Source organism: Athene noctua, chromosome 2, assembly GCF_965140245.1.
Source record: "Athene noctua chromosome 2, bAthNoc1.hap1.1, whole genome shotgun sequence".
Lineage (NCBI taxonomy): Eukaryota > Metazoa > Chordata > Aves > Strigiformes > Strigidae > Athene > Athene noctua.
The window spans coordinates 158,868,203-158,888,515 of record NC_134038.1 but is presented as its reverse complement, the minus strand read 5'-3'; the positions used below and the strand labels follow the sequence as shown (position 1 = coordinate 158,888,515).

Here is a 20,313-nt window from a genome sequence, read left to right as displayed (position 1 = left end):
CCCTTCTGCAGTTTGTTTACTTTTGTTTATTTCATGCTTTTGGGGCAGGAAAATTCTAGTTTTCCAAAGTTACTGCATGTGTTCCACTTAACATTAAGGGCCCCATTCTGGTCTGACTGAAACAAGCATAAAAATACTACAGTGAATTTGAGTAGGTAGGTGTATTGAGCTTTTCTGGTAGGGTCTTTTCCTGTTTATTAACATCTGAAATACCAGCAGGATCTTCAGTCTGAGTATGTTGTTATGTACCGAATTTGAGTTTTGTTCTGTGGGTTCAGAATAACATCTTTTAACTCTGTATGGTAAGTATAGAAAATGTGAAGATTACTTGACCCTTGAAAGATCCTGAAAAATATATTTTTTTCCTTCCTCTTATTCTGCCTAGCAAGGATCCATGAAATACCATGCAGATAAAAATCACTGTTAGACTTGAGATCAGCTGCTTTTTCTATCGATTACTAGATTCTGCAGCTACCCATGCAACTAGCTGAAGACAATACGGACTACGAGTTAGATATCTAAGATAATAGTTACATTAAAAAAAAAAACAACAAAAAAAACCAAAAAAAAACTTTAAAAGAAGTAAAATACCAAGTACCATCTGTATACAAACATCAACCCATCATAAACTTACAAATAAAACAAAAGGCAAAAATAAAAATATAATGATGTGGTGTTGTCACAAGCTGTGGAGAAAAACTCTCTTCTTGTCACAATAGAATTTGCATTACATTTCAAAGGAAATCTTAAGTGTTTCACATAGGATACAAAATAATCTCTGTGTATTCAGAGTCTGGTATGATATTTCATTCTTAGGTCGGATCCAGAAATAAATAGTGCATTAGATGTTTAATGACATGCCCTGACTGTATGTTTGTTTGGTATTATACCATGAACCTGAATGTATTCTTTCTTCAATTTCTTTTCTTTTAATGTTGTTGACAGAACCTTACTCAGGTAATTGGAAGAGAGGCATAACAGATCTTGAAATATTTCATAGGTATTTTATTATGCCTATTATAATAGATTTATTATATTTATTTTATTGTATTAACGTGACATCTAACATAGAATATAGAATAAATCAGAACTACAAATTTTCAAATTTTTCGCAAAAGTTTGAATTAAGACCAGGAGCTGGATCTAGAATTTTGCCTGTTCTGTGTTTGGTACATCAGAATGAAGTTGTGGAAACAAATTTCCTTGAACTTGGGAAAACTGTGATTCAGTGTCTGGCCTTTGCAAGATAATCCATCTCTTTGTGGGCTTAAAATATGACAAATAAAACGGTAAGATTCAGATTTTGTACAAAAAAAGACAGAAAGATCTAGAAATTACAGGATAAGGGAGTCTACATGGCTTTGAGGTGCGCTTGTAATCATAAGCATGAACATTGTTTTAAACTCTCCAAAGTGCATTTTGAAAATGTACATATTTTCCTGTCAGCAAGAAGATCAATACAGTGCTGTCCAAATTGTTCATCCATTATTTAGCCTTTCTTGTGACAGCATTACTGTCTTCCTTGGTTTTACAAGTTCATTTAATTGAAATTTCATTCACTGTAGGAAGGATGAGGAAGTCGATCATGTCTCAATAATGGAAATCTGCAAGGGGAAGGCGTTGACCTGTGTATCGAAATAACAACCGCAAGGTACTAGGTCATTTCCAGGTTTACATTTGAGGCAGGTGCTTTGCCCCAGGTGACTTGAACTGGAGTTGTTTAAAATGTCCATGTCTCACCAAAATTAATGGGCATTAGACTGTATACCTAATAGTTCAAAACCAGTGTAGGTGTTTTACACAAGGCTTATCTAGTTGCTTTCCCATGTGCTAAGCTCTTTACATAACAGTATGTTTAGTAACTGCATTCTGAAAACTTTCTCTAAGATATGGCAACAATTTTAAAGCAGAAGAATATTGGTGTTAGAGAAGGTTGGACTGTGAGAAGCACATAGTTCAAAAAAACCCCCATTCTTCCATTTCCTGTCGATAGTGAATTGTTTTTGGAATTTATCTCTTTGCATAACTGTCTATTATAGTACAGCATGACTGAAATGCCTTGACAACCTGTCAGCCTCACAGACTATGGAAGTTGCTGTACAAGCGCATAAAACCCTGTGCTCTTCCAGTTCCTTACATGACCAGAAACAGCCCAGGGAAGACAGGCAGAGACATGAGTGAGCAAATTATAGTCTTCATCCTTTGACAGACATAGCAAAATTCAGAATTCCAAACTGACTAATGCTCAGCGTACACCAGTCTCTAGGGTAATAGAGGAAAGCTCGATTTATGTAGTTAGGTTAGGAGCAGCCGCCACCTCCAGCCACACCAGCCCATGACTCCTTCCTACTCCAGCCAGTAGAGCCCAGGTCTCTGTCCAGGCTGAGGGACCCAGCTGCTACTTTCCTGTTTGCAGGGTCAACCAGTAGGAAATTGCGGAACATGTCCCAGAGAGCAGTAATAACTGTGTGCTAATATCATGTAAGTCAAGAACTGATACTCTTTGATTCAGTGAAGCTGAGAATCAAATGTTGAAATGCTTCTCTGTTTTGCTGGAATATATTGTCAAAGCTAATCATATATTTATATCATATATAAATCACATATTTGTGGCTTACTTCTTTGGTTCATACTCTTTTTGATGTGAAGAGTAAATTGTGGCTCTAGGTTTTGATCTTCTTTTTCAGTTAGTGACTGAAGGATGGCAGATAATCTTTTATTATATTCAGATATATCCATATAATGTCCTTGTCTTTGCTGGGTTTACATGCATGTCACTAAGAGTTTACCTCAGTGTTGGGCAACCCTGAATTTAATATTGAAAACAAAGGAATTGTGGAACTGCTTTGAACTGGAAGACAATACACAGGTCTTGTGCACAGCTCTGCTAATGCACTGAAGATCTAAATGACCATGTGCTTGGTGTTAGTTTGGGGTTCTTGCTGAGAAAGAGTTACAGGGTAGTTTCAGTGACAGTTTGAAAACAGACAATTGTGCTGAAAGAGTGAGCTGTTTAAATATAATTGGAGAAAGCACCTGATAGGAACATGCAAATATTGTGCTTGCACCGACCAAACAAAAGACCAAACAAAAACTTGCACTTTCTGTCTCTCTCTGTATGTAAAGCCTCAGAGGAATCAGTTTAATTGGTCACTGGAAAGAACAAGTTAAAAAAAGTAGGAAGCAGGTTTCTGAAAGCCCTGTCTTCTTTTCATCAGATAAGTCACTAGCCAATGCAAATGCTGGGAAGAGAATATAAATCCTGTCCCTACAATTTGACTGTTCTGCCAGTCCAAAATAACAATTCCTACAGTCTAGGATTATTTTAGTGGGGGGCAGTTGGTCTGATGAGGTTATTATGCACTAGCTAGGCCATTGGGGGAATCCCCAGGAGTTTTTCCTTCTCCATCTGATGTGTATTAGTGTGAGGGGGTTATTTATCTTTCTCATATCAGTTTATGGCTCCCTGTGATAGTGTCACAATTTTGCTCCAAAGGTGGTATGACCTCAGGACAAGCCTTTGCTCAAATCTTTGAAATACCTGTCAGATCTAACTTTTAGCATGGTCACTGCTTAATTACTGTAACATCCCTGATTAATTCTGTGGCACCACCAGTGAACTCTGAAGTGAGTGCTTGCTGAAGTGAGTCAGGGAAATTTTTGAACTATTGGCAGTAACTTTAGCTGATGGGCAAGACAGTTTTAGAAAAATTTTGAAAACATTACTGGTCATATGAATGTTCTGGCACAGCCTTTCAGTTAAAATTGATCTTAATTATATTTTTGGGAAGACTTACATGTATCTGCAGGTTTTTTTAGGTGCCGCGTTAAGCAGCATCTGTCCTCAAGCCCCAGTTGCTTATTTCTGCCCTCTGTTCATTGCCTTCATTTTTAGCCAATCCGACTATTTGTGTGGCACATGATAAACTGTATTCAGGAACAGAATTTAAAATTATGTTCATTCCTTTTTCCTGCTGCTGTTTAAGCAGTGTTGGTTTGATAATCTGTTATTCTGTCTCCACAAATAGCTGTTTCCATGCTATTGAAGAAGACAGTAAGGCATTGGAGATCGGGAAGTTGGGTAGGAAAGTGGGAGAAGGAATGGGACCTGTATAATCTGTTTTAGCTACCAAAGCGAATGAGTATGATTTTTTTACCCGTGTTAGTCAAGAACCACATGGCTGGTCATCTTCCCAGCTGAAATCTGCAAAACCATTATGCATTTTTCAGACTTTTAACCTTCTTTACCAATAAATTCCTTCCTGCTCTTATCTTACAAAAATTCTGTCTAAATTATTTTCTTGAAGTTTTCAGGGAGTTCATTGTTAAAGATTTATAAGTAGTGAATGAGACTCTCCACTGTCTTATCGAGGACATTTTTCTTAAGTAAATTGACACATTCACTTCTGAAGGGCATTCAGTTAAACAATTACATACAAACATCTTCTGTCTCCTGCCTTTTAGCCTGAGTCAAGACACTAGTTCATTCTCACCTTTTATAAATCACCTTCAGAAAGACAGGCTAATGAATGTGTTCAGAGCAAAATTGAAAATACTACAGAATGTTGTCAGATTCCTCAGAAGTGGGCCAGGAATTAGATTTTAGAGTTAGTTTTAAGTTTGCAGAAAATTTCCAACACAGGTATTCATTGCTCAGGAAGCCTAGTTCTAGAGAAAGCTGGACTGGAAAGTCACTTAATAGAATACATGGAATACATTTCTGTCAGGAAAATCTGAGAAACGGGAATGTGATTCCTAAAATATAGCAAGGAGATGAATCATTTTCCTGTTGCCTTAGTCTTCCTATGAAGAGAGTAGTAATGAGAAACAGCAATAGAGGGCTGGGGGAGGAGGATAGCAGAAGACTTCCATCCTGTAGACAAAAATTCATGAAAGTATCATCAGATGTACTTTATAAATTCTTTGAGGTAGTTGCCAATGATTTAAATCAATAACATTGCAATGTAATCTAATAACTGTATAACATTTCCTTCCCACCTTGCATTTTTCTTCCCCATCTAGAAAACATGTCTTTTTCTGTGAAAAAAATACTGGCTTGAGTAATAGTATATGAAGTTAATTATGCTCTTTATTCTGCTACTTTACAGGGTTTCCTATACAGATGAATGACTCGGATCACCCGCTATTTCAGCATGCATTTCAAGGATGCATGCAGTTTATTCACGTGGATGATCAGCTCGTGGATTTGCACGCAGTGGAGCAAGGCCAGCTGGGAAGCTTTGCCAATGTCACCATTGACATGTGTGCCATTATTGACAGGTAAGTTGTGGTGACATCACTGATACACTGATACATGTCCTGCGTATTCTGAAAATATACAGTGATACAGAAAAGGTGGTTCTGACACTGCCAGTGATCACATCAAGGCAGTCCTACCTTTTTAGCAGTGGGAACCATGCTTATATGATGGATATGATGGCTTTAAGTTGTAGATTGTGCAGGGTACAGGTGAAAGCCTATTTCCAATCTCCCCACTCTCAGGAAGAGGATTAGGTGAAAAGCTCTTGTAAATCAAATCCAGCCCACAGGTCAATAATATGGCTGCCTTGAATAGAAGGAAGTCTCCTGAAAAGTCACAGTTTGTTTCTTAGATTAATGTTATGAAGATCTTTTTGCAACTAGAAGTTGTGGTTCCTAGCTTCAGTGCCTTCTGGCTTCACTGAATTGCTCAGAGAACTAAAACAGGTCCACATGTTTACACAACTGTGCATGTAACAAATGCTCAGACTTTATGAAAATAATGCTTAGTGGTTGGTTGGGGTTTTTTTTCCAAACTGAGAAGAGTAATTCAGAATTATGGCAGGCTTTTGCTTTGAGCCCTACTTCCCTGTGTTAATTTCTGTTGCTCCTGATTAATAGTTTCTTCTTACCTGACAAAAAGGAAATTTAGAATTCCACTTTGAAAGAAGAAAAAATTACAAGACCCTAGAATAATTCAGGTAACAAGCAACCACTGGAGTTCATGTGCTCCAAGCCCTGCTCAACACAAGACCAGCTTCAAAGCTACACCAAGTTACTCTGGGCCACATCCAGCCAAATTCTGAGTATCTCCAAGGATGGAGATTTCATAGCCTGAGTGACTGGATATCATCAGCAAAGATCTGCATAGTTATGATAAAGAAATGCATGTGGTTTTAATTTCTTGCCATAATTTAAGAGAACCCCAGAGATAAATGCTAGTGTGAAGAAACAAAATATGGCATACTGCTTTGGTCTCGCAAAATGCCTCTCTTCCTGAAATGTAGACATGTAGACATTAGTTTGTACTGAACAAGTTGTAGTGGGTTGACCGTGGACAGCAGCCAAACACCCACCCTACCTTTTGCTCACTCCCCTCTCCAGGGAGATGGGGAGAAAAATAGAAGGAAGGCCAAAAGAGTCATGGATTAAGATGGCATTTTAGTAAGAAAAGCAAAAGCTGCACATGCAAGCAAAACAAAGAGAGGAATTCATTCAGTACTTTGCATCAGCAGGCAGAAGTCAAGCTGCTTCGTGGGAGGCAGGGCCTCTGGACATATAATAGCAGTTTGGGAAGAGAAACTCCATAACCCTAAACATCCCTCCTTCCTTCTCCATTCTCTGAGTTTTTATTGCTGAGCCTGACATTGTACAGTACGGGATATTGCTATGATGAGTTTTGGTCAGCTGTCCCAGCTGTATCCCCTCCTAACCTCTTGCCCACCCTCAGCCTCCAGGCCTTTATGGGGGAGAGTGTGGCAAGAAAGCCTTGATGTTGTGCAAGCCCTTTTCAGCAGCAGCCTGCACAGTGCTCTGCTACCAACACTCTTCTAGCCACAGCTGGGAAGCACAGCACTATACAGGCTGCTATGGAGATTAATTTATTAATTTCACAGAATCACAGAATGACCTAGGTTGGAAAAGACCTTGAAGATCACCTAGTCCAACCATGAACCTCACACTGACCGTTCTCAACTCCACCAGATCCCTCAGTGCTGGGTCAACCCGACTCTTCAACCCCTCCAGGGATGGGGACTCCACCCCTGCCCTGGGCAGCCCATTCCAACACCCAACAACCCCTTCTGCAAAGAAATGCTTCCTAATAGCCAGTCTAACCCTGCCCTGGTGCAACTTGAGGCCATTCCCTCTTGTCCTGTCACCTGTTCCTTGGTTCAAGAGACTCATCCCCAGCTCTCTGCACCCTCATTTCAGGGAGCTGCAGAGGGCGATGAGGTCTCCCCTCAGCCTCCTCTTCTCCAGACTAAACCCCCCCAGTTCCCTCAGCTGCTCCCCATCAGACCTGTGCTCCAGACCCTGCCCCAGCTCCGTTGCCCTTCTCTGGACACGCTCAAGTCATTCAATGTCCTTTTTGTAGTGAGGGGCCCAAAACTGAACCCAGTCATCGAGGTGCGGCCTCACCAGTGCCGAGTACAGGGGTGAGATCCCTTCCCTGTCCCTGCTGACCACTCTGTTTCTGATACAAGCCAGGATACCATTGGCCTTCTTGACCAATTTCATCCCAGCCCAGAGCCAGTATATCATTTCTGTAATGTCAGTGCTAACGACAATGCTTTGTGGTGTACTAGGGAGTTGTTCTGGCATGCCAGGTCACTTTAAATTGCTGCTTCTCAGGGACTTGTTCAGGGTTGAAGTCATAGTGAAAAGAGGAAGTGAAGAGCTGCTGTCATAGGGAAGAAGTTTCTTCTAACTTCTCACATAGAACTGAAATTAGAAAAGTCTCCTGTGCTTAGTATTCGGTAGTTTGAATTGCTTAATTTTATTTTGAATATTTGCTTTGGAAATGTAAACTGACTTGGAAGAAGGGATGTGAAGATACATCTACTCAAGTCTCTGCTTTTTCCCCAGTAGATAAATTTATGCTTATGTGACAGTTTGTATTGATCCTACTTATGCCAGTGTCTGTTAGAAGTAATTCCATCATCATAGTGAAGTTAATCAGAATTAGGCTTTTGCAATATATTACAGTGTAAATACAAATAACTTACAACATGAGTTAATTAGAATCAAACCTTTACAATGCCTTTTTGAAAAATAAGACTTAAAAATTCCTATATGTCAAGCAGTTTACCTTTGAAGTAAACTTCATATAGAAGTTGTTATTTATATTTCTTTTCATCACCTATAATAATATATATTATTTTTTAATATATTGTGCCATATTCCATAAATGATATAGGAAATATTTTTTACAATATTAAAATAATATTATTATTTATGCATTCAACATGTATATGAGGTTTATTTTATGTAGTTTATATGTCTAACATTGGTATTAATATATTTTAATATGAATAACAGTGTAGATGTTTATGTATGTGTGTTTTCTTTATATAAGAGAATCTGTTGTCACTCTGTTTCCCTCTTCTGCCACCCTGGGTGCTGATACCATCCTCATTATATAAATTAAAACTGTATGTCTTGCATTTATGCTTTCTAAGCACTGGAGGGTTATGTTGCAAACAGAATACAATTGTATAAACACAGGAAATTAGAACAGTATCCAAAGACTTTTCTTAGTCTTGGTATTGGTTTCTTTGTGGACTGAGGTGTAATCTAGTTTGTTATTTTCCCATGATCAAGTTTATTTCTTTGTAGTTTGCAATTTAAAACAAGGCTAAGAATAATGCCAAGCTTTAGACCTGACTGGATTTTCATGGCTGTCTTATTAACATCTGCAAATAAGTTTACAAGCACTTCTGTTACAATATGCCACTATGTATTAACATTTTTTATGTGGCTTTCTTTTAAAAGATCCAAGTACCATGTGTGCTATATATTAGCTTAATTTCATTTCCTTTGAAATGGGAAGATACTTGTGGCTACGACACTGGGATCTTCCTGCTTTTTTAAACTTGTTTGGCTCTGAATCATAAAGGCTTCGGTCATCATCAACATGGAAATTGCTTTCATAGCCACACTTCAGTGAAGACCCCCACTGGGCAGAAAGATAAGCTGTCATATTGAATTATTTTTACTGCAGACTTCAGCCATTTGGTTGGGGGAAAAAATGTAAAGTTGTAAATGATGGCATTTTTCATCATTAGTGAGAGAGGACAGAAAGGAGGGGACAGTTTATAAGAACATGACAGAAGGTACTGAGGGTGGCAGGTTCTCATGTTTACACCCCCTTGGAGGTAACTGCTTCCAAAGTCCCAGGTTCTACCAAGCTAAACACCTGCCCTGTATGGAAAATATTTCTGCATTTTAATTCTGGTATGTTTTTAAGATGTTAGAAGAATAGCCACATTAGAGTATTACGCTTATACTTGGGACACACAAGTGTTAAGCCAGTGTCTTTTTATTTTTAGTCTTTTCCTCCTCATATGAGCGTTTTGCTATTGCAAAGACTACATGCTGAGATGTTATTAAAAAGAAACACCAAAGCTAAGGAACATTCTGGTTTTGTCAGTAGCCAAATAGTATAAATGCATATAATTTCATGCACACAAACATATGTATATAGTAAGGACAGACAGTTAGAATGCTACTGAGAAAAAACAATTGTCCCTGTTTCTGTATCTTAATTAACTTTATGTGCATTAGCAATGGAAGTTGCATTGTTGTCACGGTGATCAGCATGCTCTACTGCTTGTGACAGCACAGGTCCCTATACACCTCCTTTACTTATCATTAACAAACTAACTTGTTACAGTCCAGATGGTATAGTTGTACTTTAGGATTTTAGCACAGGACATTGGAGCGGAATTATTACTCACAACAAATTTATCCCAGCAGTCTCAGAGAATTCTAAAGCTTGCCTGACTTCACTGTGCCTAGAATTATGGATTTTAATCATGAAATCACAATGAGGAGATACTAAAATGATTTCAAAATATAGTGTCCAATCTGTCGTTGTTGATTATGCAGAACATATGCCAATTTTAATGAAAATCTCTGTGTACCATAAGAGGTGAAATGACAGAAACAGGGAGAAAAATGCAGTACCAAGAATTTTCATATAGCTGCTTCCAGTGTTTTATGAATGTGCAAACTGTGTGATTCCCTCTGTAACACAGTGAGATTAATTAGATGCCAATTTTCAATAATAAATTAACATTAAAGAATTAATGTGAGTAATCAGATACCTGCCGCAGGACATTTCTGGGTGATTATTGCTCACCTGCTGTGCTGATACGTTCTGTATGACAGAGAGCCAGCAACTGGCTTTAATCCCATACAGCCACATTCTCTAGACTATGTGATTGCCAATCAAAATTGGTAATAATTCATTTCAATAAAACACAGCAAGCATATTGGTGCGTGAAAATGACCACAATGTAACTGGCAGCAAGACAGAATTTCTTTGGAATTAATCATTGAATAGTCTTAAAATTTTTCATTTCCAGCTCTTTGTATGGACTTCAGGCTTCTGGCTTTCCTCTCTGTTCTCCCCCTCTCCCAGTTCAGTGGTGAGGCAGACAGCAAGGAATTATCCTGTAGTACTCTGCAGAAGAAGCAGATGATATACTAGTGTCGAGACTGGAAGCAAAACCTGCTTTACAGTTGAGTTGTTCCCAAGACAAATTAACAAAAGGGAAGTAAAATAGTCTGGAGAAGGATTGAAACCACACCATGACTTCAGTCTGCAGATGTTCCCGGTCATATGGTTGGAAACCACTTCTTACATGTGCCCTCTCCTCTCCCTCTCCACACTTCTCTTTGGAACCATACAAACTTTTGATGTGGAAATGGGAGACATGGACAGCTGCCTTTCAACAGGAGACATTTAAGTGTGTTTACTTCATAATCCATCTCAGTCCAGAAAGGTGACTTTGTAGACACAGATTATAGCTCAGATGACAGTGACAGTGCTTTTAATACTGTGACACTTGTCCCCTATGTGCCAGAGTTTGACAACTGCCATAATACTTAACCCAGATCAGTAGAGAGCTGGAAGGTTAGAAACTCTACACAGCTGGCCACAAAATAGGAATGGTTTAATTACCTTTATCTTCACAGTGTATTTATTTTTCTGAAAGAATTTTTTTTACTACGAAAAAATCTCCATTCCCTTACATTAAAAAAAAAAAAAAAAAAAAGGGGGGGGGGGGGTGTGAAGCACTGTAAAATTAGGGAGAAAGGAGGCATGAGAAACACCAACAAATTGAATGAATTGGGTTTTTCCATGTGTTCACAAACTTTCTCCCTTGCATGAAGCTGGAAAAATTCGGATAACTTGCAAAACTTAAAAAGTGAGCCCAATGAGAATTAAAATATATGTTGTTTTAGAGATATGATACTGATATAATAATAGTTGTTTGACTGAACATGTCTATACAGCACTTAGGTATCCTCAAGAAATTGGCTGGACCTTCCAGCTGTCATTAGTTAGAAGGGAGCTCCTCAAGACAGCAACGCTACTGCAGATTTTTTAAATAACCTTTCAGGCCTGCAGGCTAGACAAGTGAATTGTTATGAGCTGGTTTTATCACTTCAAATCAACCTTACTTAAGGATTTTATGTGTTTCAGTGATGATAATATCATGGACTTTATAACCTCAGAAAAGTATTTCTCACTTGATTCTTCTTTATCTAAGATCATCCTACTCCTTTCTGATCTTGCAAGGGTGACAATCTCATGTCACTTGGAGCTGTGACATGTCCTTGAGTTCTACATTAAAACCAAGTTCTTTTCAATGTAACAGTAGTTTTTAAAATACAGAAATGCCCATTCTGGGTAACTATAAAACCATTTAATGTAAACTGCACGTGGAAATAATATTTGACACTCATTATGATTCAGATAGTCATAATTCTTTGCAAACAACTAATCAATGAAGTCTGAAATGGACAAAGAAGAGGAAGGGCACAGTTTCTGTTCTAAGTAAGGAGGTCATTTTATGGGATGCTTATTGCATTAATCAAGTTAGTAAAGCTAGGAAATATCTTGAGGAGGAAAAAAAATAGTTTTTTCATAGGTGTAGGATTCATCACCATTGCACTATCTGAAGATAGGAGAATGCAATACATTAAGGTATTACTTGCTTAAATGCTAAAAAGTGTTAATTTCCAGAATTTGAAAAAGAAGTCTGTGCAGGGAACTGACATGTGAAGTGGATGTAAGTGTTCTTCCACAGAAGGGGTGAGAGAAAGGACTATAGTCACCTTAGAGTCTGGATGATGGAACTTAAAAACTCCAAAAAGAGAAAATTAGACTGATTAGATCATGGAAGTTTCCACAAAAAGAAGCAGCACCAAGGGATGGAGTAGGACTGCATGGACAGCAGGTAGAAAATGTGTGAAGGTTCCCCGTGTGGAACAGTATGACTAATGACCCAGACTCTTAAATAACTTAATAGTTATTTAATCAGTAGGTGTTTAAGCAAGTTAGAATCGTTTCAAATGCAGATGGTTTGAACACTCTTTTATGCTTATGCTTTTGCATGCTTTTTTTTTTCTAGTCACTATAACTTACATTTCATAGGTTACAGTAGAAAACAACATTCTTATAAGACACTTCCAAGTAACTGTGTGGGTAATATATCATCTTGTAGTTGGATATCTAAACATTTTGCAACCTCCAAAATCCTCAGTTGTTCTTTGTTTTGTATTTAATCCTAGATAAACTCTGCAGAGAGGAAAAAAAAATCCTTTCTTTTTAACTTTAATAAATACTAATCCATTGTTATATTATGAAAACTGCATGCTACTGAAATAATTTTCTACAGCAAGTGGATTATTTGTTCATGATAAATACTTGTTCTTGTTAGAACAAAAGCTAAGACAGTAAACATTTAGGTGTATTTCTGAGGAGAAGTATGTAAAGCAGAGTTCTGGACAGCCTGATGGCTAATAGGGGAGGCCTCTGGGCTGCAGGGCTGGTTTCTGCCAGTCACAGCCCTGGGTTTGTCCCTGGAGCCGAGTGGCAGAGGACGCGTCAGGGACGCCCAGCAGCTGGGCCCAGAGCGTGGCCACCAAGGGCAGGGACAGCCCCGGGGCCTCCTGGCACAGCGACTGTATGAGCATGGCCACATTCAAAGCCCATGGGATGGATGGAAATCCTGCTTCAGCCTTCAGGGAACAGACACAGACCCTCAGGAGACGAGAAGAACCACCAACCCCTGGAGGTGCCCGAGGCTCTCAGGTCTTTCCATCTGGGTAGCCGTGGCCAGCCCCAGGGAATGCCTTCTTGAGGAGCACTGCAGAGCTCGCTGGACTCATCCCCTGTGGAGCCAGGGGCAGCAGACGTAAGAAATGGGATGCAGAGATGTCGCCAGGGGTCCCAGTGCTTTGGAGCACCCACTGGTGCTCTGCCAGGCACAGGAAAGATTCTTGCCCCCAAGGTTGATCAGGCCGGGGGCCTTTGGGCACTCTCGGGAGCCCCTGAGATGGCTCCAGGCTGAGGGAGAACAGGGCTTGGGCATCTCCTGGGAGGCGTGACCAGCCTGTGGGACGCGGAGGCAGGTCTTGCTCACCTGCCCAGGGAGTAGCCGATCGCCATTGCTGGGGTCAGGAAGGAATTTTCCCCCGGGGCACATTGGCGCTGCCCCCTGGGGGTTTTTTGCCTTCCTCTGCAGCACTGAGCATGACCACTTGCCAGGGCTCCTCCGGTCCCTTTTGGCCGGGTCACTGCCTGCTGCTCGTGCACCACGAAGGTGGCCTCTCGTGCCCTGCAGCTGGGGGGAGGAAGGCTTTTTTTCCCCCACGGTGGGCTAGCCAGTGTCCCCGGGGGTTTTTTGCCTTCCTCTGTAGCGCTGAGCACGGCCCCTGGCCCGGACTCCTTTGGGCCATGCTGGCCAGGTGCCTGCTGCTCCTGCTCCACCAAGATGGCCCTCGTGCCCCGCATCCGGGGGGAGGAAGCTCTCTAGACTCCCAGGGTGGGCCCCAAGGGTGCCCCCCGGGGTTGCTCCTTGTCCTCTGTGGCACTGAGCACAGCCCCTGGCCAGGGCTCCTCTGAGCCCTTTCGCTGGGTTCTTGCCTGCGGCTCTTGCCCCTCCAAGGCCCCCCTCGTGCCCTGGCTCTCCCTGGCTCTCTCGCCCATCGCAAGCTTGTAGCGGGAGCGACTCTGCTCCCCCTTGGCTCCATTTCCCCGGGGGTTCTTGCTCGTGCCCAGCAGCCTGTGCCTGGAAGGGCTCCAGGCTCGCTGCCCCATCCGGAGCTGCCCCTTTCCATCCCTCCTGCCTGCAACACAAGCGCCGGGCAGGCACGAGAGCGCCTCTCGTGTCACTGGCCAGGAGGCATAGTAGCGGAAAGTTTGGGAAGGCAAAAACTGTGTTTGTCACCGATATGTGTCATACTTTGGAAAATACGCCATGGTACTGCACCCCTCTTCATCTTGTTCTTTTGTTTCTGGTTAGTCCTGATCCTCATTCTTTACATTCTCACTCTTCAGGAAACAGGGAGTGCTTGGCCTGTATTCCTGTTGCTACTTTCCGTGGCTCTGTGGCTTCCCCTTGCCAGACTGCAAGGGATATTTTTTCAAGCTGAACTAAAGAATGCATCAGCCTGCTCCTGGCTACACATGCACATTGTGTTAATGCTTGTGGAGCATCGGTTCTGAAACAGATTCAGAAAAGTAAAATAAAATCCTGTTTTCACTTGTAACCTTTGTGATTTGTGTATTTGAAAGTGTTTTTGGAACTGAGAACCCCCTGGCATTTCAGGTAAATAAGAGTCTCCTTTGACTCATGGTGAGTGCAAGAGAATGGAATGGAATGGGATGGAATGGAATGGAATGGAATGGAATGGAAGTAGAATAGTTGAGTTGGAAGGGCCTACAATGACCACCTAGTCCAACTGCGTGACCACTTCAGGGCTGGGCAAAAGTTAAAGCATGGTATTAAGGGCATTGTCCAATCAAATGCCTCTCAAACACTGGTGGGTATAGGGCATGAACAACTTCTCCAGGAAACCCATTCCAGGGTTTGACCACACTCTTGGTAAAAAAATGCTTTCTAATATCCAGTCTAAACCTCTCCTGGCACACCTTTGAATGTTTCCCACATGACCCTGGTTACCAAGGAGAAGAGCTCAGCACCTGTCCCCCTCCCCAGGAAGCTGCAGAGAGCAGTGAGGTCGCCCCTCAGCCTCCTTCTCTCCAGACAAACCCAGGGCCCTCAGTCGCTCTTCAAAGGACATGCCTCCAGACCCTTCACCAGCTTGTTTGACCTTCTTGGGATGCATTCAAGTACCTTAACAACTTTTTAAATTGTGGGGCCTAATTTATGGGATTGCATTTCTGTACTGTGATCTCCACAGCACAGGATTGCAATTAGTACAGCTGTAGCAAATTATTTCAGGGTGTGTTCTTTGCATGTGCATTTGTCTTGTGGAGTCCTTTGTGAAGAGTAAAACATGGTCTTAAAATGCATGGGCTAGCAGTTCGTGTAACTCAAAACAATGGATTTAGCTTCAAAATTCCATGTAGTTTGAATTCCTTGCTATGTAAAGACTGCTTTTCCCTTAAAAGCCCTCTGGACAGGGTGCCCTCCTGGCAAGGGAATTCGTCTCTAGCTTCACTCTGCCTGCTGATCCATTAGATCCACATTTGGACACATGCAAGGACCTGTCTCATCACACTGAGCTTGCATCAAAATGTTGAGATTCTGTAACTGAATAGACATAGTCTGGCAGCTTTCTGCACTCATTGCACCGGTTTTGCAAACTAATTACCAAATGTGTGCTAGAAGATTGTTTTTCATAGTTTCTTCTATTAATTTAAAAAAAACAATATTCCTTTGTGTCTAAATAATGTCAGCAATTTCAGCTAAGAGTTCTTCCTAGCTGCCTCTAGGTAGTTATCCAGAGAAGGAGACTGAATTATCATGCCTGGAAGAAGTGCACAATTCCCATTCCATGCTCATCATAGGTAATTGTAATCCCTGAGCTGACATGGGTGAGCATCCAGCTGATTCAGAGGCTTTTGAGATTGGCTGCAATCAAACCAACTCACTCTTCTTTACTCATAACAAATCCTGCCTGAATGACCCTTACATATGGCTGGGCAAACTTTACTTTTTAACCGTTGAAGTTCAGATCTCATGACTTGCTTGAGCCAGCACGGCTGTGAGTCATTGGATCGCCCAGGCACATGCTGGGAGCTCCACGTTACAGATTTTTATTTTCAGTACATGAGAGAGGAGGGGTTATTGTCACAGAGGCACACACCTACTTACATTTACCGATTGGGTAAGATTAGTAGGGCAAGCATTTGAAGAAAAGTTGATCAACAGTGGCAAACTTTTAAAATCTTATTTAAATAACCTTACAAGCTGTTTTGCCAAGCTTTTGCTTTTTTACTCTCTTCTACGACATCACTGATGTTGGAACAGCTTAATCAAATTAAGTAATCTATAATTTATGAAAGTCATGACCAAAAGCTTTGTGTGAAAATTAATTTATTGTTTTCTCTTAAATGCATTAGTTTACTCAGGGGACTTGCTTGAATGTGCAGCTTGTATTACATTCGTGCTCAAGGTTCTCCTGTGGGGAAGTTGTGAGCACTGAGCAAACATGGACAAAGCTCTCTCTTGGACATCAAATTTCTCACAAGACTAAATGCTAAATATTGACCTGATCCCATAATAACACTGCTGAGACAGTAGCTCCCTGGTTACTTAGCTGAGTTTTGAAGCCAAACTGCTTTGATGACTCTCTCAAGTTGTTTATCACTTAGTTCTTCTCATCAGCCCATAACTAAAAAAAGATGTTATGCAAATTGCTTATTATATGATTAAGATATCCTTCTGAATGAGCGGTGCTACTAATGAGGCTATCACTATATGATCAGTCTCAAAAACAAACAAAAAGGGATTGCCATCTCAACTTTAAAGTTTACTAAAATTTTAACCAATGCAAAAAATCATAATGTTGTTTAAAGAACTGTCCATGTTGCTACTATTGCTTTTAGCCTTCTGATAATACTAAAATTGCATCATCCTTTCACTTGCATTTACATTTATGAAATATGGATCTCCGATACAAATGTTATTCCTTCTACTCTTTTTTTCCCAGTTAAAAGAAAATGGATAGTCAAAATCCAAACAAGTAGACTGTCTATGTATCTATTTTTATTTGATTATATGCTATAATTAATAGGCATGTTAATACCTGATAGATATGACATAATGCTATAATGGGTAAGTAAGTATGACATATGCTTTAAATATTTTTCAGACTAGAAGCAAAACAGTTGTAGACATTTGTTTGTGTGCAGTGTAACTATGATTATGACCAGTTTTGAGACTTCAGCTCTGAATTTGTAATCAGGTATCAAGCTGTGAGTAAATTCAACCAGTTCATTAGAAGTATGTGCATCTAAAACTGGAGGACAGCCAATCCTGTTGGATTACTAGAATTTCCACTGTATATGTTACAAAGAGGTGTTGTTATAATCATAGAACAACCGTTTCATAATTTGCTTTCTGTAGTAAAAATTTTGACCAAATGCCTATCTTCGTAAAATGTTGCGTCCATCTCTTGTTCATACAGGCAAGCAATAAACTAAGTCTTGCCTAAAACACTGCTACAAATAAGGACTGTTAGGTATTTGTGTATGGGGTTTGACTTCTAGCACAAATTAACTTGCTGTAGAGTCCCTGCTGGATGTACCTTCTTTCTTTTTTTAAGGAATCATTATAATTTTAAAACTAGCGTATTGAACTCGTACAGAATATTCATACTTGTGAGCACCTGAAGAAATTGAGTTACAAGTCTAATCGACTAGAAGTAGTCTTGTAATAGTTACAGATTGCTCTTTAAAGTTTTGAAAAAAATGATAATAACTATGAAATCACTGGAAATTGATAGTAGTAATACTAATGCCTAGATATGTGCTTTAGGCTTAATACTGTCTCTGTATATCTCCATCTTCCTTTTCCCAAAAATAAGTGCTTATGTTGTTGTTTCTCAATTTCTGCTGGTAGTGAGTCTTTGCTAGTGATTAGACTCTTAAAAAATAACAGTTTATCCACTGAGGAAGGTATTATTCCACCTTCAGTGTCATGTTTCTCCCAGATACTGATTTTGCAGATCTTTTGCAGAATAGAGTACCACCTAATAATAAACCAAATGTGATCAAATCCATTTCTGCTTCTAGCACACTGAACAGAACAGATTCAACTTACCTGGTTTATGCTTTTCTGTAGCCAGCAACACTAATATTTCTGAGGATCCTAATATTTCTGTATTTATCATGATATCTTCCTTTAAGGAAAATGCAGCTAGAGGAGAACTAAGGCCAAGATCCTTTACAGTATTTACATGTGAAAATGCTCACTAACCTTTGTGGCTCTGCCTATGGGAATGGGATGCACAGTCAGAAGGGAGGTACTTGAATTTTGTGTAGAATAAATAGGTAGACATAAGCATCAAAGGGTAGGACTAACCACAGCCAAAATGCTGAACAAGGTATTGAGAAGATTGTAGACAGAAATTTATGACTTAAAAATATCTCAAATGAGAACATACACATCTGTAATATGAGAGGAGAACTTAATACACAGTTCCTGCTTCCAACAGTGCTTATGTATTTTATCTAACATGCGTCTAATAATTATCAAATATGCATCTAAGAATACATAACACTGTATTTAGGCACATGATATGATTATTTGGTGGACCAGAAGGGTTTGACAGCGCCCAAGTGAAAAGAGGCTCAGTTTTTCCATTGCTTCTTATGTAAACTTTAGGTGGTGAAGCAGACAGATGGTGTTTTTCTGTTTAACTTTGACTGTAGGCACATAAATAGTTTTGGGGTCAGATGGTGGTTGACCAAGGTGACACATAAAGTTTGAGGCTGAACAAGGATTTGAACTCTGCCTCTCCAGGTCCAGATCAAACTTTTTTTTCCAGTATAGTCAACCTTCCTTTCTACATTATAATGAATAGATTTAAAGCTATTGCACAACGAGTTTGTGATTACAATTATGCACTTAATTATTTGTGAGTCTGCAGATTTCTGTCATGCATTAGATTAAAGGCAGGTGGCAATTCTTGATGAGAAATTGAGTTAAAACCTAACCAGATTTCTTCTGAGAAATTAGAATAAAACTTCTTGTCAGATGCTACTTGGTTAATCCTTGATGCCTTCCTGGAAGGATAGTTTAAATGAACTAATACAATACTGTAGGTTTCAGTAAGCAGGTCGTCATTCATTCCCTGTAAATGTCACCGATATATTAGATTATATTAGCTGTTTTTAAAGAGGAGAGTAAAGAAAGGAAATGAATGTTGAATATAGATCTAGATTAGGAGAAAGATGAATAGAATTGGATTTTACCAGAAGGAAAATGCTTAATCTATGCAATAAATGTGTTCTGTTTTTCGTGGTATAATATAAAAAAGATTAAGTAAACATAAGAAGAGGTCTTACCTGTGTGATCCCAAAACAAGGCAATTAAAAAATTATTTTTACAAGATCTGTTAATTCACAGGAATGCTTAGTGGAACTATTCCTCAATTATAACTGTAGAATAAATGTATTTGCTGTTTCTAAGACTTTTTATGCTGATAAGTATATCTGTCACCAAAAAAAGCCATAGCAATAACATTTTTTTTTTTTCTCAGAAATAGAGTTTTTATATCAATCCTATACTTGAATGTTTGCAACAAAATTTTCACTGACATTTATTCCTTGCAAGTTCTGTTACATACAACTCATGGTTTTGATAAAGGTGATTAAGTTCTGTGGCACCTATTTATAAAACATCACAATAATGAAAAAAAGGTGAAAACATGCTTAACAGGATTATGGTTAGTGCTGTGGAATTAGACACCTGAAATTAAGCTAGTTAGGGTAACATTTTGAAGAACAGTGAAATGGCCCATTATATTATTATGAGAGAGTAAGTAATTCAGACATCTTAAAAAATGTTATCATAAGTAAAGCTGTATTAAATAATGTACACAGTGAGAGTTCTAAACAAGAGATTTATATATTATAAGATACTCGGTGAAGCCAAAGCCAGTGTGGTTGTTTAGAACCTCTGAAATTCCCCCCCATGTGCTTATTTGTTTGAGTGAGGGTCCAAGTGTGGTCTTCAGCCATACTTGGGGTGGGAACCAGTTTGGTGATGAATTTGCAGACTGACAGCAGAGAAAGCAGCACAGCATACGAGGCTCCTCAGCTGCTCCTTTCCCTCTCAGTTGATTGGGGTGAGAGCGACAGGTTCCAGTTCTGTCTCAGAGTACTTAAAAATTCATACAGAAATGTCTGCCTGGTCATGTTCTATTAATTGCATATGTGGTTGCTATTTGTTAGTTGCCTAATTATGCTCTCAGAAAAATGTAGAAGCCCTATGAATTATCTTACAGGTCAGCTTCTGCCCTCAGGCTGTAAGCTGGATGTAGGTACCCTTACACTAACTGCACACC

The 20,313-nt window shown here is 39.7% G+C and overlaps 1 protein-coding gene across 1 annotated transcript in view; it reads left to right on the top strand.

Moving 5' to 3' along the window:
• Positions 1-20,313, top strand: part of CNTNAP2 (contactin associated protein 2) — a 1,190,827-nt gene that overhangs the window by 716,356 nt on the left and 454,158 nt on the right. The window contains exon 10 of the mRNA XM_074900878.1: positions 5,109-5,280. Coding sequence (XP_074756979.1) covers positions 5,109-5,280 — 172 coding nt within the window. The remainder of the gene's footprint in view (positions 1-5,108; positions 5,281-20,313) is intronic.